General features: G+C 40.5%; 1 protein-coding gene across 1 annotated transcript in view; it reads right to left on the reverse strand.

Annotated features, from left to right (window-relative positions):
• Nucleotides 1-13,206, reverse strand: part of SDAD1 (SDA1 domain containing 1) — a 30,681-nt gene extending 17,475 nt beyond the window's left edge. The window contains exons 1-9 of the mRNA XM_005681779.3: nt 12,964-13,206; nt 8,554-8,658; nt 7,968-8,066; nt 5,451-5,561; nt 3,343-3,414; nt 3,154-3,254; nt 1,946-2,003; nt 1,328-1,402; nt 198-299 (exon numbers count right to left, since the gene is read on the reverse strand). Coding sequence (XP_005681836.2) covers nt 198-299; nt 1,328-1,402; nt 1,946-2,003; nt 3,154-3,254; nt 3,343-3,414; nt 5,451-5,561; nt 7,968-8,066; nt 8,554-8,658; nt 12,964-13,053 — 813 coding nt within the window. The 5' untranslated portion in view covers nt 13,054-13,206. The remainder of the gene's footprint in view (nt 1-197; nt 300-1,327; nt 1,403-1,945; nt 2,004-3,153; nt 3,255-3,342; nt 3,415-5,450; nt 5,562-7,967; nt 8,067-8,553; nt 8,659-12,963) is intronic.

Consider the following 23,324-nt stretch of genomic DNA (forward strand, 5'->3'; position numbering starts at 1 on the left):
TAATTTATTCAAGTCAGACTTTGCTAGAGCTGAGAACAATTATTCATCTAAAAAAATCAGGGCTTAAAAATTCATCACACATTTCTAAGTCTTTAACAAAAATGCTACTTAATTTCAAATGCCTAAAAGCTTTTGCTAAAGACCACATATTCTGCGTTTGAATGAGTCCCATCTCTTTTGCTAGGTACGCGTCTCACCGTGAGGACTTTCATAGCCTTTTCCAACTTCTTCTTGTTTTTGGAGCTTTTCTTCCCAGTAGCATACTGCACAAGCAGGTCTCTTGCTGTTGGTCCTTCATCCTGAAGAAAAAACTACTTTGTCAAACCGTAAATAAGGAAAATCTGCATAAGAGCAGAGAATAACCCTTTCAGTCACTTCTCTGTATTTGTACTCTTTGCATGAAGCTATTAAAAATAAACACAACTTTAAAAATTCAATGAAAGTATTTTCCCACGTGCAGGAACAGGCACATATGAAGATTTCCACTACAGCACTAACTTGTTTTTCTGCTTTGAGTTTTTATTGACGTATAATATATAGACAGAAGGCAAGTATGTTTTTATTTGAAGGAAAAAAACAAACCTGGAGACAAGTCTTTATCAATAGGGAAATGCTTAATCTACACTACATTTATTTCATATTCTGAAACGTTATGTGGAGGTTAAAATACTGAGATAGATCTATATGTACAAGTAGAAGACTATCCAAAGGCACTGATACATCTGTCAATCTATATATATGTCATCACAAAGAAAACACGTGCAAAATAGTTTATATATATTTAAAAAACAGACTACACACATAAGACAATATGTATACATGTCCACATATATATGCATGAGAAACGAAATGGTTAACTATGAAAACAGAGGTGGGAAAGAAATAAGAAAGGATTAAGAAAACTTTTATTTTATTATATCTATAATACCTGAAATTTTTTACAGTAGGAATGTATTGGTCATGCGTTATTTAATAAAATAATAACAAAACAAATTATAAGACGTTATATCATATTCCAGTATTATTACCAAAATGCAAAAATGAGAAGGGACATTTTTTTACAATTTCTTTTTCATCTTAATAAAAGTATTTTTAACAAAGAAAATTTCATGGCATCATAAATCTTGATTCTTCCTTCTTGTTTTATTAGTTATTTAACCGATCTTACAGAGTGGGACAAAATCTAAATAGAACAAAATCTCAGCATGGCAGAACTCAATAAAGGATAAAGGTAGCATAGAAGTTTCTAACTTTAACAATCTACACTGAGAACAATAATAAAATCTGATAAACTGTGAAGTTCAAAAGTATCTGTGGTTAAACTAACCTCAGAGTCTGAGTCACTGTCTTGTTTCTCCTCTTCATCTTTCCCAAGGAAGAACGTCAAAGCAGCAACTAATATCTAAAGACCAGTTCAGACAAAGTCAATTACTCATCCCAGCTTACAACAAAGAATAAATACTTTTGTCTATATTTTATACATGCATACGAACTAGGATCTGAAGGGGAAAAAAAAAAGAAAAGAGTGGTAGGATCTGGGCTCATCTTTCTTAGCCAGGCTCTACAGAGTTGTTATCCTTCAAGCAGCAAGTCAAGAACTTCTACATCCCCCATAAGAAAAGTGATATTATAGCCCTTCTAACAGAAAGTCAAACATGCCCTTAAATTTCTTTCAGCTTTATCTGAGCCCAATAAAAGAACAGTCAGATTTATAGGGGAAAACATAAACGCTAAGGCTACTGTTTAATAGAGAGCATTTGAAAAACTCTTAATTTTGTTTGACTGTTCTAGAGCACAGATAAACCAGGGCAGCAGCCTGAGCACAGTTTGGACAGTGTGTCTGCACACGAGCACTTCCTTGCACACCCACTCCTCTCCTTCACCCTTCAGCTAGAGAAGCGACTGCCTACCAATGGCGCCTTCACACAGCCCTGCAGGAGCTCACCTTGGTGACCTTAGAGAAACAGGCCGTTGTGATCACATTGACAGTTTTGGCATCGTTCCTGGGGGAAGACAGTTGAGTGTTTTAAAATAAAATTTCATTCTACTGTACTTGACAGCATAGACAATGGCACAAAATAAATAATAAATATTTCTGATATGTTAAAACTTATAGTTGTACTATTTCAAAAAGTCATGGGTTGCTAAACAGCCAACTACAGGTGAACATTTCCAGACCAGTTGTGTGTCAGAAAGCTATGCAGACATTAAAAAGTGGCTTTTTTGAAGGATTTTAAATGACATATAAACCCTACTCAAGATAAATTGGGGGGAAAAATAAGAAAAACTACAATACAGCAAAATTCCAACCATATTTCAACATTCATATGAAAGAAAAGACAAGAGGAAATATCATATTAACTGTGATTATTTCCTTGTGACCCTATGGACCTTAGCCCGCCAAGCTCCTCTGTCCACTGAATTTCCCAGGCAAGAATACTGGAATGGGTTGCCATTTCCTTTTCCAGGGGATCTTCCCCTGGAAAGAACTGAACTGCATCTGTTTGTCTCTGGCATTGGCAGGTGGGGGTTCTTTACTACTAGTGCCACATGGAAAGCATACAGGTGGTAGGACTACCAATAAATTAAAAAAAAAAAAAAAACCCCAAAAAAACCAACTTTCCAGCTTTTCCACTGCAACAAACATCACTTTTATACTTAAAAAAAAATTAATGAATAAGAAAAGCAAAAGACATGAATTGGGGGCACTGTACCAACTAGCTGAAGTTTATAAAACATGATAATTTAAGTATAGAGGATAAAGTGATTTGAAAATCTTCTCAGAGGCAGAGTAGGAAGAGCCTAGACAGACCAGGGTTTGAATTTTAACTCTACCTTTTATGCGCTACTACACTTAAGCGCATTGTGAAACTACGGGTCTCATTACCTATAAGATGGGAATAATCCCAGATAAGCTACATTACACTGTTCTGCAGGTTGAACAGGGTAAGGCATAGTGCAGGTGCTCAAGAAATGGTAGCCAGTGTTATTATTAGTCATTTGGATTGCCTCTGTATTTTTACTTCCAACTTAATCTATATCAGTGATGTATTAAAGACCTCAAAATCAAAGAAATATATTTGTATATATGTTCTGTGGTAATTACAGATGTATAGAAGCCTATTTGTCAAGAGATAAGTACATATATATTACCAGATGTTTCTTCTGTAGAGTTCAATCATGACATCCAAAGATATTTTGGCTGCAGTTGCGTTGCTATCTCTTAACATGGTATACATGAAATTCTGCAATACCTGAAGGAAAAGTGAAGAAAGAAGGCTTAATATATTGCGCAATACTGCAGTACAACGCTGCAAACATGGAAAACAGAAGGGTACTTACTATATTCACTTTATTATTCTTATGTTTTGCATTTATATTCTTGATATCAGTCACAATATGAGTGTATAAAGTCTGTGGAAAAGAAACAAAAACATGCACATTAACTGACATTTCTAATCTCACTTTATTTGGAGAGAAATACAACCGTACAAGAGGATTTAGCTTACCTGTTTTTCCTTCTATCACAAAAGAGACCAAAAACAAACAAAACAAAAAAAGCAGCTAAAGGAAAGTTACCCTCAAAAGGTTAAATATAGAGTTACATGACCAACAAATCCATTCCTGGTTAAATTCCCAAGAGATGTGAAAATATATTTCCAATATTCACACAAATATTCATAGTAGCATTATTCCTAACAGCCAGAAAATGAAAACAAAGTAAATGTTCATTAACTGATGAGTGAATAAACAGCAAGTGGTATAACCAGACAATGAAACATTATTTGGCAACAAAAAGGAATGAGGTGCTGACACAAGCTACAACATGGAGGTACTCTGAAACATTATGCTGAGTGAAAGAAGGCAGTCATAAAAAGCCCACATTATATGACTCCATTTATAAGAAACATGCAGAGTAGAGTAGGCAAATTTATAGAGACCAAAAGTACACTGGTAGTAGCCTAGGGCTGGAATAGATGGGAGGATAGATGGGAGGATGGGAGTGACTGCTAATGGGTATGAGGTTTAAGGAGGTTATGATGTTCTAAAATTGACTGTGGTGATGGTTGCAAAACTCTGTGAAGGTACTAAACACCAATGAATTGTACTAATGGATGAACTGTATGTGAATTATATTATCTCAATAAAATATTTTTTTTTAAACGGGAAAGTTACTCCCCTCAGTTCAGTTCAGTTCAGTCGCTCAGTCGTGTCTGACTCTTTATGACCCCATGAATTGCAGCACGCCAGGCCTCTCTGTCCATCACCAACTCCCAGAGTTCACCAAACTCATGTGAATCGAGTCAGTGATGCCATCCAGCCATCTCATCCTCTGTTGTCCCCTTCTCCTCCTGCCCCCAGTCCTTCCCAGCATCAGAGTCTTTTCCAGTGAATCAGCTCTTTGCATGACATGGCCAAAGTATTGGAGTTTCAGCCTCAGCATCAGTCCTTCCAATGAACACCCAGGACTAGTCTCCTTTAGGATGGACTGGTTGGATCTCCTTGCAGTCCATGGGACTCTCAAGAGTCTTCTCCAGCACCACAGTTCAAAAGCATCAATTCTTTGGTGCTCAGCTTTCTTTACAGTCCAACTCTCACATCCATACATGACCACTGGAAAAACCATAGCCTTGACTAGACGGACCTTTGTTGGCAAAGTAATATCTCTGCTTTTTAATATGCGATCTAGATTGGTCATAACCTTCCAAGGAGTAAGCATCTTTTAATTTCATGGCTGCAATCACCATCTGAAGTGATTCTGGAGCCCAGAAAAATAAAGTTACTCCCCTAAATGCATGCAAATATTGGTACCCAAAATATGGACCATTTTTATTTCACAAGTTAGATCAAGAAGTATAATTGCTAAAATCAAATGAACACAGCCTCTTAACACTTTGAAAAAAAATTTAAGTTAATAAATGTAAACTTTAGTTTCTCTTTCTGAAAATTCACAAACCTTCAGCTCCTGGTCTTACTTATATATAAGGTCACATAAAGTCACAGGGAGATATAAATAACAAAAAAGGTCAGGTTTAGCTTGTCAGTACCGTGCAGTGGAGAAGGGACTACGTTCTAGAGCTAGGCTGCCTGGCTTTATGCTCCTGCAGGAGCAGTGTGACACTGGGCACATTACTCTCTCTTTCTGTGCCTCAAATTTTTCATCTGAGAAATAATAACAATAATAAGCCCTATCTCATAGCACTTTGTGAGTAAAAAAATATGTAAAATACTCTGAAAATGGTAACTCAGCAAAAAGTAAACAATGAACATTAGCTATTACCACTATATTGCCCTGTACACAATGCTCAATTTTTTCCTATTAAAATTATTTCTTAGCTGTTTCCAGTGATACAAAGCCTCAAGAATTCAAGAGACTCCAAACTCTGTAAGTTTTATGTCACTGCAAGGAAAAATGACATATGGGGGTAGGGAGTGGTTTTGTTCTTTACCTTTCGCAGAAGCTTATCATGGCAACGTAGAAGTTCAAAGAAGAGTTCCAGCAAACTTGATGGATTGATGAGATTCTTATTTCTCAGCAAGATCAAAGCTTTGCAAAATGTCTCAGGAAGGAAAAAAAAACATACTATAAGACAATGATAAAGATGACAAAATGGAGGAGGAACATCCCCAAACCTCTTAATATCTTCTACTAACTAGGTGTTATTCCAGGCATTGAAACAGAACAGAAAGTCTCTGCCCTTGTGGACCTTATGCTGGGGGTGGAGCAGAAGAGGGGACAGATAAGCAAGTAAGCATATAAACAGGTAAACCTCAGGAAGGAAATAAAACAGGCAGGTATAATTACTACACAGTGACTGAGGGAGGGCTCCTTTACACAGGAGGTCAAGGAAGTATCAACATAAAATGCTAGTGATCAGTGAATCCACAGCCATAAGAAAGGTGGGTAACAATTACTTAACACTAAACTGGAATAATCAATCTGAAATTGTGACCTTACAAGGCATTTTTTTTTTTGGAAGTATCGTTAGCAGTAAGAACAGCCCAATGGCAGTTGTAGCACTCTCACCACCAACTTCCATGAGTACCCTTAACCCCCTGAATTTTGACCTCTAATACAATTCTCCATTAGATGGAACAAGTGATCCTTGGTGAATAGTTGATTTCAAGTCTTGGGGCAGACAAAACAGTAAGAAAGGATTTGGAACTATTTCTGCCAGAATGCAAGGATGCTTTCAAACACATCATGGGCATTGTTAAAAGGACTGGCCAGGTTGTGACCATTTGAACTTAAATAATAGGTACCTATGATGTCAAAGATAGAGAAATATAAATTTTATTAAATATATAAATGTTATTTAAAAATAACAATAAATAAATAATAAACCATGATTTTATTAACTAAGTAAATGTTAATATACATGAGTATTTTGTTTCTTCCACTAAAAAACACAGTTGTTTATACTTATATAAGCAAGAAAGAGTGAACACAAATTTGGGAATGATTCAAAAAGTCCTGGAAAAATAGCAAATAGGCTAGGAAGAAAAAGTCCAGGAGTTGAAAAGGATTGGTGGTTATCACTACAGCTAATTAAAAACAGGATTCACCACTGTGTTCTAATGATTCCTCTAAAGAGGAATGCTAATTATACTGATTCAATTCCTTGTTTCCTAGCAATCTCTTAATTATTTTTCAAAACCTGCTAATCATCATAAAACACTACAAAGAAATAATACACACAATTAGTTAATAATGCCTGCAGATCAATTTGGTTGGATACTGTTAGCACACAAAACAAAGAAAACCTAATTACTTGGAAAGACAAAGTCTCTACACTCAAAATCCGTATGGCCCACAAGGACTTGAAAAATCGATGACATGAGTAAAAGTCTTGCATAATGGTTCAAGTCTGAAGCTTCTCAGGCTTTGCTGAGATGGTATGCTTTTTCTTTGGGGCCTAACCAAATTAAGATAATCCTGGAGATGTATAAAAACAGAATTACAGAAAGCTTGGGAAAGTGAGAGAATAAGAAACAAAGTTGAATCTACAGACTTAGCATTTTTATAAGCTTTGGTAAAGGATATTAGTATGTTTTATGATGATAATTTTTGTGTAAGTTCTACCAGCTGTAAAGATGTTTGAAAAGTTGATGTATGATATTTAAATAATGCCTCTGACTGGGTTCCCTAGCATCAGAGTGCAATTCATTACAGAGGTTTGTCTAATGTGTGCTCTTTTCTAGAAGGGACGGAAAGAAAGCAGAAGGCAGAGAAAAGCTGGGCAAGGATGTCTCTGTGGCTGGAGACAAGCTTTAGTTTGATTACAGAGAAGCCCTGGAGTTGGATCCACCCTGTGGAAAGGGTTGGGCTTTTGAACCTCTGGGTTAGCCAGACATCACCTATGGGCTGGAAGGGCCACCCCTCAGGGGCTGGGGCTCCTATTTAGCTGAAGACAGTGCTCTAGAGAAAGGGCAGCTGGGCGCCTTTACACCTGACATTCTCCGCAGGTGGGAGCACTGGCCAGGTAAAAGGGACCCAATGCCAGTCACCCAGGTAACAGTGTTTAAAAATGCACAACCTGGCTACTTAATGGAGAAATGTCTCAATTCAGCTTTATAAAAACTGTAAGTTGTAATTAGGGTTCTTCATGCATATGAGATTTGAATGACTAAGAGGAATCCCCTACTCAAAACAGGGAAAAGAACATCCTGGCAGGGTTAGCAGGCTGCCAGAACAGAGAGCTCAGAGGGGAGTGCAGCAGAAAAGGAGATGAGGTCAGAAACACAGGCAGGAAGCAGATCATGAAAGGATTTACAGGCTAAGTTAGTAAGTTTGAGTTGTTTTCTCTGTAAACGAGAAGCACAGAAGAATTTTAACCAACGGGTGACACACTGATCAAAGGTTTAGAAAGATGTTTAGATGACGGACGGTTCTCATTTAAATATCCATACATATTATACACACACATAACCACAGCACAATTTATCAACCCAAATACTGGTCCTACCATTCGGAGATCTGGATCCAAGACAGTGTGGTTGTAGGACAGAAGATCTTTCAGCTCTTGAGGAAAGTTACTTAAATGTTCCGGATAACAGTGACTGATCTGTAACAAAGCAAAGGCTCTTCTGAAGTTTTCCTTTCTCTCCTATAATTCATATGCACAGATTAAGGATGTTCTGCAAAAGGAGAGTAAAAGGTTGTTTCACAGAAGTAGATGCTCTAAGTCATCTCTTTCTCTTCTACACACTAATCTCTCTGACTCCTTTAATATTTTTTCTAGTCTTAGTAAATTATATGACATGACTCAGAATCCGCTTTTATGATGAACTTGAAGAAAACAAATAGTTTGAAAGCTTTTTTTGCTCTGGTTGGTTCTGTGAAAAGTTCTAGTGAAATCCTCCAACTTAACATAGGAGAAAAATAATTTGCAAAAATTTGCAAAAAGGGAAAGTAAAAAAAAAAAATTTTTTTTTAATTAGGCTTCCACTTACAAATGGAATGAGATGGTGTGTAAGTGAGAAAATATTCTGCAAGCTGTGTGTAACAACTGGTCTGTGATTTACTCCCCACCCCTGAAAAAAGAATCTTACCTGAGCCATAAACATCACCAGCTCTGCCAGTTCTTTGCTGGGTTTATTTGGTTGTAATTTGAAAATCTCCACATTGGATTTGTAGTGATTATACTGCTGTAGAAACTGTAAAAAAATAAAATTTAAATTGGTCACCTTCTATTACAAGACTTTCTCAGTACAGAATAAAAAAGTTACTTAGAAATCTTTGAGAGTGGCATTGAGAAAAAGATGTAGTAAAGGTATATAAAAACACTGTTTTCCTTTATCAGTATTCTTCAAGACGAGTTTTGAAAAATCTGTGCACATCACAGGTAATTTAAAGACCCGTTCCCTTACCGTTAGAAACCTAGGTATAAAGGTACGAAGAACAGCGACACAGAGTCAAAGACTCAGATCTGGCTCTGTACTGCCATTTACTATCTAAATGGTCCTCTACGTATTGTCTGTGATATACAGCCCCAATACCTGCAAAAATATATGAATCCGAAAATGGGCAATAAAATTTAAGAATTATACCTCAAGTACACAAAGCTCTCCAGTCAAAATTTCCTTCTTCCTTTAAATAATAATTATGATTTTACCCTGGAGCTCTAGATAAGATGTGTTAACAGGCAAAAGCAATAGACACACAGAAATAATACTGATAACAGCTCCCCTTTATTCAGTACTTGCTATGTGCCAAACTCACCATGTACATTACTTCATTTAATTACGTTTAATCCTAATAACAAACCAATAATCTAATGCTGGAACTCCCGAACTGTCAGTTCGATGCCCTACACCCACTTTTCATGCCTAGGTCACGGCTTCAAACTATGTGTGTTTCTGTGAGATAGAGAGAGGGAGAGAATGGAGAAGATGGGGACGGGAAGCGGAGGGGAAAGAGAGGGACACTTAGAAACAGAATGAATATTTCTTTATATTACCACCCCTGACTGCTTCAGTGAACTCCAAATTCAAGTATCCAATTGCCAGTTGAGCTGTCTAACAGACATCTTAAACTTAGCTTGGCCAAAAAACAAGACCCCTGATTTCCCTCCAAAACTGCTAGGCCTCCAGTTTTCTCCAAGAGTAGGAATCAAAGAGGGAGACCTGCAGTCCCTACGTGCTTCAGTTAACACCCTACTTCTCTTGACTCCACAATGCCACTGACAAGTGAAGAGAGGGCCCCATTACTCAGAGTGCTCCTGGCAAGATCCTTATCCCACTTGTTCCCCTAGATGACTAGAAAACAACTTAATTAAAAAGGTATTTTTATCTGTATAGCTCACTACCATAGTCCCAGTACCTAGTACACAATAGGTATCAAATAGTATTTGTCAAATACTCAGACACAGAAATAAAAACACCTGAATCATTCTTCCTTCCTTTTTCCTTATCCCCCATGTCCATTCCACCTGGAAGTTCTACTAGGCTCCATTTCCATGAGAGCTAGTCTCAATCTGTTCACTTCTCTCCACTTCTGTTGATAATTCCAGTGGTACCAACAACCCTCACGTAGGCCATTCTGACAGCTATTACATTAGTTATCCTGCTTGCAGTCTTGCTGCTCTACAACCTATAACCTCCAGAGTAAATTTTTAATAACATAAATCAGATCATGTCACACCTCTGCTTAAAACACTTCAGTGGCTCCCTAACACACCAAGAGTAAAATCTTAACTCTTTACCATGTTTTTAAGGGCCCCACATGACCCAATCTCTGTCTGCCTGCATTTCCCAGGTCATATTACACTACCCTTGTCTGTGCTCACTACATGTTAGCAACACCGGCTGCCTCTCTATCTCTTCTCCACTGAGAGCTTCTACACTTCCTATTCTCCCTATCTAGAATGCTCTTGATCTGTCTCAATATCATAGCAGTAAAGCCTTTCCTGTTTATGGCAGCCAAATCAACAGCCTCCAATCCTAACATAGTCATATCCAGTTTTACTTTCTCCATAACTCTTACCACTCTATGTCTTCCATCATTAGAATATAAATCCAAGAGAAGAAGGCTCTCATATCTTATTTATCATTGCATCCCGAGTGCTTGGTGGTGGTGACTGAGTTGGTAAGTCGTATCTGACCTTTTGCAACCCCATGGCCTGCAGTGTACCAGGCTCCTGGAAATTAGAATTTTCCAGGCAAGAATACTGGAGTGGGTTGCCATTTCCTTTTCCAGGGGATATTCCCAACCCGGGGATCAAACCTGTTTCTTGGGTCTCCTGCTTGGTGGGTGGATTCTTTACCACTGAGCCACCTGGGAAGCCCAGTACCCTGAGTGTTTAGAATTATAAATACTAGCACACAGGAGATACAATATGTGTGAATTTGTATAAGAATTTCTTCAGGGAACAGATGAGTAATCCTCTGAGGTAGGTATTATCTCTTTGCACATTAAAATACACATAGGCTTAGGTGGTTAAATCTCTGGTTATACAACTGGTCAATAGTAGGCCCAGAGTCAGAGAAGGCAATGGCAACCCACTGCAGTACTCTCGCCTGGAAAATCCCATGGATGGAGGAGCCTGGTAGGCTGCAATCCATGGGGTCACTAAGAGTCGGACACAACTGAGCAACTTCACTTTTACTTTTCACTTTCATGCATTGGAGAAGGAAATGGCAACCCACTCCAGTGTTCTTGCCTGGAGAATCCCAGGGACAGGGGAGCCTGGTGGGCTGCCGTTTATGGGGTCGCACAGAGTCGGACACGACTGAAGCGACTTAGCAGCAGCAGGCCCAGAGTACGGAGTTAGTGCTGAAACCAGTGCTTTTAAATATAGCATTGTATAGACTCTCAACTGTGCTTTGTCTAATGGTTTATTCTGGGCTGTGCTTAGTCGCTCAGTCACGTCCGATTCTTTGCAACCCCATATACTGTAACCCACCAGGCTCCTCTGTATATGGGGATTCTCCAGGTAAGAATACTGGCGTGGGTTGCCATGCCCTCCTCCAGGGGATCTTCCCAACATAGGGATCAAACCCAGGTCTCCCACATTACAGGTGGATTCTTTACAGTCCGAACCACCAGGGAAGCCCAAGAATACTGGAGTGGGTAGCCTATCCCTTCTCCAGGGAAACTTCCCCACCCAGAAATCAAACCAGGGTCTCTTGCACTGCAGGCGGATTCTTTACCAGCTGAGCTACTGTGTAAGCCTCTAAAGTTTACACTGCTTTACACATCTCAAATCCTCACCTACATTACTTAACTTCTTGTATTTGTTCCTAACTCTTTATTTCCACTTCCTTGAATCTTTCAAAAGGCTCTCTCTGCTGGTGATCTAAACCACTGAGACCGCTATATGTGCTGCAGTCCATGGCATCACAAAGTTGGATTCCACTTAACCACTGAACAACAACAACAATAACAGTTCACAAATACTTCCATGTGAAAATCCGGAGGAGGAGGGGAAATGAGAAGGGCAATCAAAAGATGAATAATTATGTTAGCCATTTGCACAAATAATTGCAGCAGATACCTGTTTAATGTCTGTCAGATAAATGGGTGTTTGAAGAAAGCACTTGCCAAATTAATAAAAAAATCATCACTTTCATTTTGTCACTTCTCAGCTCAAAACACGCGTAATGTTCACAGTTTGTATGAGGTCAGTATACAAAGCCCCTCAGTCTGGATCTAATCTCTAATTTTCAACCTCGTCTTTTCCCCACTTAAATTCTGACATCCAGGTATTGCCAGTTTCTGATGAGGTTGAATCTGGTTTTAAATATATACACCAAGCTAGAAAAGACCCTGATGCTGGGAAAGATTGAAAGCAGGAGAAGGGAACAACAGGATGAGATGGTTGGATGGCATCACCGACTCAATGGACATGAGTTTGAGCAAGCTCCGGGAGATGATGGACAGGGAAGCCTGGCATGGTGGAATACGTGGGTTAGCAAAGCGTGGACACGGCTGAACGACTGAACACCACCACACCAAGCAAGCTCCTGTATCTCTCCCGTAGACTTGAGAATCCGCCCCCTTCCCAACAGAGTCCCTGGCACAGAACGCCGGCTCCCGTAGACAGACTTAGAGCGAAAGTATTCTAACAAAAGTTTCATCAAGTGTTAACGACTAATTCAATTTAGGGGTTTCAGAAAACAAAAGGCTTGAGAAAGTTGTCTAGAAGTCGGAGGTTAGGGGGCGAACCATTTGTCTCTCCACCTCAATAAGGTCCGGAGATAAGGTAAAATGAGGTTTTTTAAAAGGTGTTTCCGTGGCAGCGGGGTCTACCGAGCAAGCAGAAAATCCCAACAGGCAGCAGATTTCAAGAGGTGGGAAAAGAACCCTGAGCCATGTCTCTCCCTTAACCTCTTTTCTCCTCGCGGGGAACCCCTAACTTAAGAGACGAACACGCGGCGAGCCAGAATCCCAGCTACGTCCTACGCCTCGTTATAGCCAGCGTCTCAACCCAGGTTTCCAGCGTCACCGCGCCGCGTTCCTACCTCCTCCACGTAGGCCGGCGGGTCCCGCTTGATCAGATTCTGTAACTGCGGAAGGTTGCTGGGCAGCTTGTTATTGTTTCTGCTAGACATGTTGGCTGCTGACTGGCTCCGCGACGAGCAGTTTCAAGAAAACCCAGAACGCTGGCAACTTCCAACCGTCTCAAGCGGCGGTTCGGAGTCGTGCTTCCGTGTATGACCGGAAACAGCACATGGGTAGCTCGGCGGGCGGCGCCATCTTGGTTCTTAAAGCGAGCTTAACTACGGGAACCTCAAAGTGTCAAACTTACTCTCGCGGTTTACTGATTTTTTTTCCCCCCCTCCCTCGGCCAACTGCTGCTGTTGTTGAAATAATCTGAAATGCGAAGACTCCCCCCACCACACACACAATAGTCTATTTCACTATCCCGACACTCTCATGAAACAGACAAATGAAAATTAAGTTGCCAAAACAAACCTTCACAGCCTAAAGTTTTAAAGAAAGCTGAGAGCCGAAAAATTGATGCTTTTCAACAAAGCTGTTGGAGAAGACTCTTGAGAGTCCCTTGGACTGAAAGGAGATCAAACCAGTCCATCCTAAAGGAAATCAGCCCTGAATATTCATTGGAAGGACTGATGCTGAAGCTGAAACTCCAATACTTTGGCCACCTGGTGCGAAGGGACTCATTGGAAAAGACCCTGATGCTGGGAAAGACTGAAGGCGGGAGAAGGGGACGACAGAGGATGAGATGGTTGGATGGCTTTACCAACTTGATGGACATGAGTTTGGGTAAACTCTGGGAATTGGTGATGGATAGGGAAGCCTGGCGTGCTGCAGTCCATGGGGTCGCAAAGAGTCGGACAAGACAGCTACTGAACTGAACTGAACTGAAAGTTAGAAGCGAAGTGTCGATGGGGCTTAGATGGGTGGATGCGAGCTAAGTCGCTTCAGTTGTGTCCGACTCTGCGACCCTATGAACCGTAGCCCGTCAGGCTTCTCTGTCCATGGGATTTTCCAGGCAAGAATACTGGAATGGGTTGCCATTTCCTTCTCCAGGGCTCTTTTCCACCCAGGGCTTTTCTCTACCCTGGGACTAACCCGCATTACCTGCATCTCGTGCATTGGCAGGCAGATTCTTTACCACTGGAGCCCCCTGGGAAGCCCCTGGGGAGTAGCTGCTGCTGCTAAGTCGCTTCAGTCGTGTCCGACTCTGTGCGACCCCATGGACGGCAGCCCACCAGGCTCCCCGTGCCTGGGATCCTCCAGGCAAGAACACTGGAGTGGGTTGCCATTTCCTTCTCCAATGCATGAAAGTGAAAAGTGAAAGTGAAGTCGCTCAGTCGTGTCCGACTTAGCGACCCCATGGCCTGCAGCCTACCAGGCTCCTCCGTCCATGGGATTTTCCAGGCAAGAGTACTGGAGTGGGGTGCCATTGCCTTCTCCTAGCAGTATCCTATTTTACAGAGGGTGAAAAAGATCAATGAGGGGCATAAATTAGTTTTCCTGTATAATTTAAAATACCTGTTCTTGTGTTGTTTCTGTTTCAACCCAAGTGGCACAGTGGTAAAGAATTTGCCTGCCAATGCAGGAGACACTGGAGATTCAGGTTGGATCCCTGGGTCAAGAAGATCCCCTGGAGAAGAAAATGGCAACCCTCCAGTATTCTTGCCTGGAGAATCTCATGGACAGAGGAGCCTAGAAGGCTACAGTCCACAGGGTTGCAGAGTCTGACACGGCTGAAGCAAGCACTCAACATGACTCAGGAAAACAGTAGATAAAATATAGTCATGTTGACTGGTTTAAAATGAATTTGTATTTTAAACACCACTCTTGTTATAACCTTTGTAAGTACTGTTCTCCAAGGGTTTTAAATTCAGATTCTGTTCATTCAAAGAAAGTACATTTCCACAATTTCAAAGTGTGCAAAAATAAATATGTGGAGAATGAATTAATCCCTCACCCTGTTCCAAGCACTTCACTTGTATTGAATCCTGAGACGAGCCTTCTAAAATAGATGCTAAAATTACCCGTACTTTGCAGATGAGGAAACAGGCCTGGACAAGTTGACTGCCTAAGTTCATATCAGGTGAGGAAGCTGGGATTTCAGTCCAGGCAGTCGTGATCATAACTAGATGAGAAAGAAAAATGTAGCCTGATAGTTGTCAGCTGGTTAGCTGGTCTGGCATCAGAAGATGGACAGTGGTATTCCCCTGCTTAATATAAGCAGTTTCACAGAACACCAGCTTCAGTCCAGGTCATCTGTGGCCGTGTCTGAATGAGCGAAAAAACAAGACAACTCTGTAATCACATCTAAGCACAAGCAAGTTCAAGAACTCTGCAAACCACTTGCAGTTTTTCAGCTACACTTGGAAAAGGACTATCCTACCTATCATAGAACCAGGTACTTGTGAAATTATTAAGAAGTAAATGTGAACAATAATTTTTTTTAAAGCCCTTTCACAGATTTAAATTAAAAACATTGTTTTTGGTTGGTTGAATTAGTGAGGGAAAAAAGCATTCTCAAAACAAAATATATTGAAATTATTTAATTCCTATTAAAAGCTTATGTACTATGGATATTTAAGTCACTAAAATGTGACTTATGAGTTAAACACTCAGGCCATGTCACCAGCTTTTATTCATAGTCTGTACATCAGGCACTAGGGTAAGCGTTTGTCTGTTTTTGTTTTGTTTTTGGCATGCCTCTTGGCTTTCAGAATTTTAGTTTCCCAAACAAGGATCAAACCCAGGCCAGCGGTGAAAGAGTCCTAACCACTGGGCCACAGGGAGTTCCCTAGGGTAAGTATTTTGAATACAAAAATAAATAAATTTCACCCTCAGGATATTCAGAGACTAATGAGAGAAAAATGGAAAACACATTCTTACAATGAATAACAGAGCAATGGAAGCAATAGAGAAGACAATCTAGCCCAGAAGAATTAGCATGTTTCACAGCTGTGAAATTAGTTTCACACTATTTGATTGAAATTTTTGATGAGGAGGAGTTTTGTTTTTTTTTGTTTTTTTTTGAGAAGAGAAAGAAAGATTTTCTACATAAAGAAAATAGCCAGTATAAAGGTGTGACGGCTTGGAAAACTCTGGTGGATTTAAAGGACGACCAGAAGTTTGGATGTGACTCATGGCTGGGAGGAGGCGTGCAGCAGGGAAGGAGCTGAGGAAAATGAGTCAGGTGAGGTTATGCAGTCCTGATGATGAAAGGCTTAGGAGGGCACAGGAGTCTGCTCATTTTACCCCCAAACACCCTGAAGCTGGAATTTTGTTGTTGTTGCTGTTGCTAGATGAGAAGACTAAGACTGAGAGTGTTTAATTGAATATGTATTTTCTTTTTCTTTTTTGTCCACACCTCGAGGCCTGCGGAATCTGTTACCCAACCAGGGATCTGAACCCACATCTTTTGCCTTGCAAATTGGATTGTTAACCACTGGACCACCAGGTAAGTCTGAACATGTATTTTGAATGGCTAACTAAATATGTAGTTTTTAAATGTTAAATAATGGCTGCTTGCAAAATTGCTTCAGTTGTATCTGACTCTTTTCGACCCCATGGACTGTAGCCTGCCAGACTCCTCTGTCCATGGGATTCTCTAGGCAAGAATCCTGAAGTGGGCTGCTATGCCTGTCTCCAGGGGATCTTCCAGGTCCAGGGATCGAATCCAGGTCTCCTGTGGCTCCTGCATTGCAGGCGGATTCTTTACTGCTGAGCCACCAGGAAAGCCCCAGATAATAGCTTAAACACAAATAATTTAAGTGTAATACAGTGTATATATGTTTGGTATATATTAGCCAGATCAACACTGAAAAAACTCCATATTCACTTCTGAACTTAATCTTGAATTGGCAAAGGAACGTTCCATCTTTCTGTGATCCCCAAATGATTTTTAACTTGAAGTGAATTATGCTAGAAGAGAAAATCTTTATATCTTTGTAAAAAGAGGCTTTATTATAATGATAAAATATTCATAATATGTGGATTCAAATGGCTTTAAAAATGACTTATTTGAAGGAGCCTAGACTCAGTTCAGTTCAGTTCAGTTCAGTTGCTCAGTTGTGCCCTACTCTTTGAGACTGCATGGACTGCAGCACACCAGGCTTCCTTGTCCATCACCAACTCCCAGAGTTTACTCAAACCCATGTCCCTTGAATCAGTGATGCCATCCAACCATCTCATCCTCTGTTGTCCCCTTCTCCTCCTGCTTTCAATCTTTCCCAGCATCAGGGTCTTTTCAAATAAGTAAGTTCTTACATAGGTGGCCAAAGTATTGGGGTTCCAGCTTCAACATCAGTCCTTCCAATGAACATCCAGGACTGATTTCCTTTAGGATGGACTGGTTGGATCTCCTTGCAGTCCTAGGGACTCTCAAGAGTCTTCTCCAACACCACAGTTCAAAAGCATTAGTTCTTTGGTGCTCAGCTTTCTTTATGGTTCAACTCTCACACCCATACATGACTACTGGAAAAACCATAGCTTTGACTAGATGGAGTTTTGTTGGCCAAGTAATGTCTCTGCTTTTTAATATGCTGTCTAGTTTGGTCATAACTTTCCTTCCAAGGAGCAAGCGTTTTTTAATTTCATGGCTGCCATCACCATCTGCAGTGACTTTGGAGCCCCCTAAAATAAAGCCCCTCACTGTTTCCAGTTTCCCCATCTATTTGCCATGAAGTGATGTGGATCAAAATAAACTGTGGAGAATTCTGAAAGAGATGGGAATACCAAACCACCTAACCTGCCTCTTGAGAAACCTATATGCAGGTCAGGAAGCAACAGTTAGAACTGGACATGGAACAAGACTGGTTCCAAATAGGAAAAGGAGTACATCAAGGCTGTATATTGTCACCCTGCTTATTTAACTTATATGCAGAGTACATCATGAGAAACGCTGGGCTGGAAGAAGCACAAGCTGGAATCAAGATTGCCAGGGGAAATATCAATAACCTCAGATATGCAGATGACTCCACCCTTATGGCAGAAAGTGAAGAGGAACTAAAAAGCCACTTGATAAAAGTGAAAGAGGAGAGTGAAAAAGTTAAAGCTCAACATTCAGAAAACGAAGATCATGGCATCTGGTCCCATCACTTCATGGGAAATAGACGGGGAAACAGTGAAAACAGTGTCAGACTTTATTTTTTGGGGCTCCAAAATCATGGCAGATGGTGGTTGTAGCCATGAAATTAAAAGACGCTTACTCCTTGGAAGGAAAGTTATGACCAACCTAGATAGCATATTAAAAAGCAAAGACATTACTTTGCCAACAGAGGTCCGTCTAGTCAAGGCTATATTTTTCCCAGTGGTCATGTATGGATGTGAGAGTTGGACTGTGAAGAAGGCTGAGCGCCGAAGAATTGATGCTTTTGAACTGTGGTGTTGGAGAAGACTCTTGAGAGTCCCTTGGACTGCAAGGAGTTCCAACCAGTCCATTCTGAAGGAGATCAGTCCTGGGTGTTCTTTGGAAAGAATAATGCTAAAGCTGAAACTCCAGTACTTTGGCCACCTCATGTGAAGAGTTGACTCATTGGAAAAGACTCTGATGCTGGGAGGGATTGGGGGCAGGAGAAGGGGATGACAGAGGATAAGATGGCTGGATGGCATCACCAACTCGATGGATGTGAGTTTGAGTGAACTCCAGGAGAGTTGGTGATGGACAGGGAGGCCTGGCGTGGCGCAATTCATGGGGTCACAAAGAATCGGACATGACTGAGCGACTGAACTGAACTGAACTGAACTGATGAGACCAGATGCCGTGACCTTAGTTTTCTGAATGTTGAGTTTTAAGCCAACTTTTCACTCTCCTCTCACTTTCGTCAAGAGGCTCTTCAATTCCTCTTTGCTTTCTGCCATAAGGGTGGTATTATCTGCATATCTGAGGTTATTGATATTTTTCCTGGCAAGCTTGATTCCAGCTTGTGCTTCATCCAGCCCAGCATTTCTCATGATGTACTCTGCATAGAAGTTAAATAAGCAGCGTGACAATATATAGCCTTGATGTACTCCTTTCCTGATTTGGGACTAGAGGGACTAGACTAGAGGGCTATTTTAAATTTTTTTCCAAAAGAAGCACACTCTTGACTTATATCTCTTTCTGGGGTGCCTTTTTGGCGATAGTCCAGAAAACAGCTTGAGCACCATTCTTGAGCCATTAAATCTCTATTACAAGGACAATAATAGGAAGGAGGGAGGTGGGGGAGGGCAAAATGGTACACCTCCCAGCTGAATTAGTCCTACTTATGAAAGTTCCAAACAATATAATGCTTTTTAAAAAATCTGTGTCACACAGTTTGTAGGATCTCAGTTCCCTGACCAGATGTTGAACTGGGGCCACAGCAGTGAAAGCCAAGAACCCTAACCATTATGCCACCAGGGAACTCTTCCCCAAACAATGTCATACTTTTGCATCTATCTCCTGGGTCAGAAATTGGTGAGATGAATAGTACTACAAGCGAGTCTTTACTGGGTACGATGAGGCTCTCACTAAAGGAAGGAGAGGTCATGTTTATTTTGATGACTGAAGAAAGGCTTCATGAGGATGGATGATGTATCTGAGAGAAGTCTTAAAGGATGCATAGGGTTTTGATTTGAAAGGATACAGGACTTCCCAGGTGTCAGTGGTAAAGAATCCGCCTGCCAATGCAAGGGGCACAGGTTCAATCCCTGATCTGGGAAGATTCCACATGCCGTGGAGAAACTAAGCATGCGTGCCTCATCTATTGAGTCTGTGCTCTCGAGCCCAGTAGCTGCAACAACTGAAGTCTGCACGTCCTAGAGTCTGTGATCCTCAACAAGCGAAGCCACCTCATTGAGAAGCCCATGCACTGCAACAATGAGCAGCCCCTGCTCGCTGCAACTAGAGAAAACCTGAGCAAAGCAATGAAGACACAGCACAGCCAAAAATAAATAAAAATTTTGAAAAAAGATATTAATGTATAAGAAACAGGCCACAAAGTATACAATGTGATAAGTTTTGATATATGTTTACACCCATGAAACCATCAGGATAACAATCAGGATAATGAGGATATTCATTATCCAAGTTTTCTTTTGCTGCACTACCCCCGACAAGTATGCATCTGCTTTCTGTCACCATAAATAAGTTTGCACTTGCAGAAATTTTATACAAATGGAATCATACAGTATCTGTTCTTTTGTGTCAGACTTCGTTCACTTTTACGTATTTAAAAACGTGTCCATGTTGTGTGTATGAATAGTTCACCCCTTTTATTTTTAGGTAGCCTTCCATGGTAAGGATATACTGCAATTTGTTTATCTATTCACCTATTGAATATTTGGGTTGTGTCCAGTTTGGCGCTATCAATATTTGTGTTCAGCTCTTTATATGGATATGTGTTTTCTTTTCTCTTGCTGAGTGCCTAAGAGTGGAAGGCTAGACCATGGCAGGTTTGTATTTAACTTAAATACCGGTTAGTCTTTTGTGTCCACCATTCCGCCAAAACTGTTTTTATCAAGATCACTGACCACTTTAATGTTGCCAAGTCCAAAGGCCAGTTTTCATTCATTGTCTCACCTGCAGCACTGGGTGTACAGTTGGCCTCTCCCTCCTTCTGGAAACATATTTGGTAATTAGTTGTCATTTACATGGTCTGTCTGCTTCTTCCCTTGCCCCACTATCGTGTATTGGTGTTGGTATCATGTATCTTGTGTTGGTGACCAGAGGGATCCTTAAATAGATTCAGTTACTCTTCCGGCTCCCCTTCTCTCTCAGATTTAAAGCTAAAGCAAGTCCTTCAGGAACACAGAAGATGGTGTATAACCTGACCCCGCCTTACCTTTCTGGGCTCCCCTCCCCATCATGCTCCTCTTTGTCTACTCTGCCCTGGAAAATGGCCTAGCAGCTGCCTTCATGGTGTCAAGCCTCAGGGCTTCACAGTTCGTTTGCTCTCCCGTAAGCGCCACACGCCTGGCTCCCTTGTTTTCCTCGGCTCTCTGCTCAAGTGACATCTTTTTAGGGAGGCTTTCCCTGACCTCCCATCCTGCCTCCCCCCCACACTCCTTTCTCCTGCTTTATTTTCCTCTTTTACCGTTATAAGCCTCTGGCATAATATGTATTCGCTAGCTAAATTGTTTGTTTGTCTTTCTGCATAGCCGAGTTTAATAAGGACCCTGTCTTGTTCACTGCTCTGTCCTGCACACTGGGAGCCATGCATGGGCCGTAGTAGGTAATCAGTTAATATTTGTTGAAGGAATGAATAAATCATTTCTAGTCTTCCAGTTCTTCATTTGTGTGATTTATTAAAGTAAGAACTAAGCAAAATTTTCCTCAAAATCAGTGAGTGACTAACATGCAAATTCTACTTATTGTTTCTCTCGTTAGAAACTAGTGATGGTGACTATGTTCAGAAAAGCCAGGTACCTGTCAGTCCTTTTCTAATTAAAATATTTTTAATTGTTCGATTGGCCACTGGAGGGAGCTCTTGCTTTTCTTTTTAACAAGAAAATTACACTGACTAAATACATACTGGCAACCCCCTCCAGTACTCTTGCCTGGAGAATCCTAGGGATGGAGGGACCTGGTAGCTTACAGTCCATGGGGTCGCAAAGAGTCGGACACAACTGAGCGATTTCGCTTTCACTTTGTACACAATAGGAAACTGGTATTGAAAGAAATTTAGTTTTCATATTTTCATCAGTTCTAATTTTTTATTGATTTTCCTTTTCCCTCCTCTCTTTCTAGGTTGCTTCTGTTTCCCACTGTCTCCCAGACTTTGCTCAAATTCAAATTCTTTCCAGCTTTATTGTGAGTTTTATCCACAATTCCATCTATCCTTTCCTCCTTGTTGGGTTGGCCTCTAGGCGTATCTATCAATCCCAGGCTCAACAGGGACTAGCTCCACCATCTTTCTTGAAATTTTTTTCTCTTAAACCACAGTAGCCAAGTTCAGAAAGTCAAAGTATTTCTCAGAAACCAGCTAATGGTTTTTTATGTTTTATGTGGTTAAACCTAAAACCTCAAAGCAAGGTAACATTTCAGCTTTCTTGGAGTGAATGATTTTACGTATAGAGAAAAGAGTAACCAGTTCCTTTGTAGATAGACCACTGCATGTTGTACCATCATTTAATGCAGTCCAGTGGTTAAGACTCTGCACTTCCACTGAAGGGGACCCAAGTTCCATTCTTGGTCAGTGAGCTAAGATCTAACAGGTCATGTGGTCAAAAATAAATGTATAAAAATGTAATATTAAAAATAGCAAATAAATAACAAATAAATTAATCTCATTATGGGTAACTGAAACAAAGATATGCGTTTATGCTTTTGCCAGATTTCTTGAGTGTGCCAGCTAAACCTGATGTTGTCCACTGCCAAGTTCTGTAACAATCTACTGTTACTGCTGGATGAATTTAGTCTGTGTAAGACTATTTATCTGACTGAGTTTGGATGATCCTGATTTTCACTGTTATTGGACTCCATTAGGAAATTTTTCCTTTTGGGTCCCCAAATCTCCTATTACCACATAATTTTTCCATTTTATGGGAAATAGGGTAGGTTGTGGATAGTATTTTTAAAGTGCTTAAGCAAGGTATAAGATTTGGGGGTCCTTTTTCAGAAGACAAGTTATAGTAAGGAGAGAAAACATGTGATATATATAAATTCCCTATTTCTTTCTTTGCTTATAAATTACGCTTGCTTGCTTTTTAAAAACTTTCCATAAATTTTTAGGGAGAAAACTGTTCCTCTGTGACCCAAATGATATAACTGTTGTGGAGAGATATCCTTGAGCATCCACAACATCAAGGATTCTATTTTTGTTGGGGGGGGGAAATAAATGAAATTGATGAGAACACTTCTTGCTACTCCCCTGGAATGTTCTCCTGATTATATCCTCATAGACTCAGTTACAAATGGAATAACATTCCCTCTTTTGTCTGTCCCCAACCTGAGGGACCCACAGGGATAACAAGACAATTGGAACATTCCACTTTCAGGCTGAAAGATGGAGTAATGTGAGAACTACCTGGACATTACTTGGCATCACACTTGCTGGAAAACAAAGAAAGAATGAAAATTTTTGAAGTCTTCCAATTTCCATCTCATGTTATCAAAATTAATAAGATCAGAGAAATGAGCTTCTCATATTTCAGCAGTCCTAAACTGTTTCCGCAGTTTATCTTAAAATACAAATACATTTTTTAAAGCAGTACAGGGGGCATCAATGTAAAAGGTGACCAGTTTAAGGTATCCATTAAGCAAAAACTGTGGTGTAGTGGGCAGAAAGCTAAAAAGGGATAGTGTTTGGTGTGTGTTAGTCACTCAGTCATGTCTGACTCTTTGGGACCCCATGGACTGTATGGACTGTACCCTTCCAGGCTCCTCTGTCCATGGAATTCTCCAGGCAAGACTACCGGAGTTGGTTGC

The sequence above is a fragment of the Capra hircus genome, chromosome 6 (genome assembly GCF_001704415.2).
Source record: "Capra hircus breed San Clemente chromosome 6, ASM170441v1, whole genome shotgun sequence".
NCBI classification, from domain to species: domain Eukaryota; kingdom Metazoa; phylum Chordata; class Mammalia; order Artiodactyla; family Bovidae; genus Capra; species Capra hircus.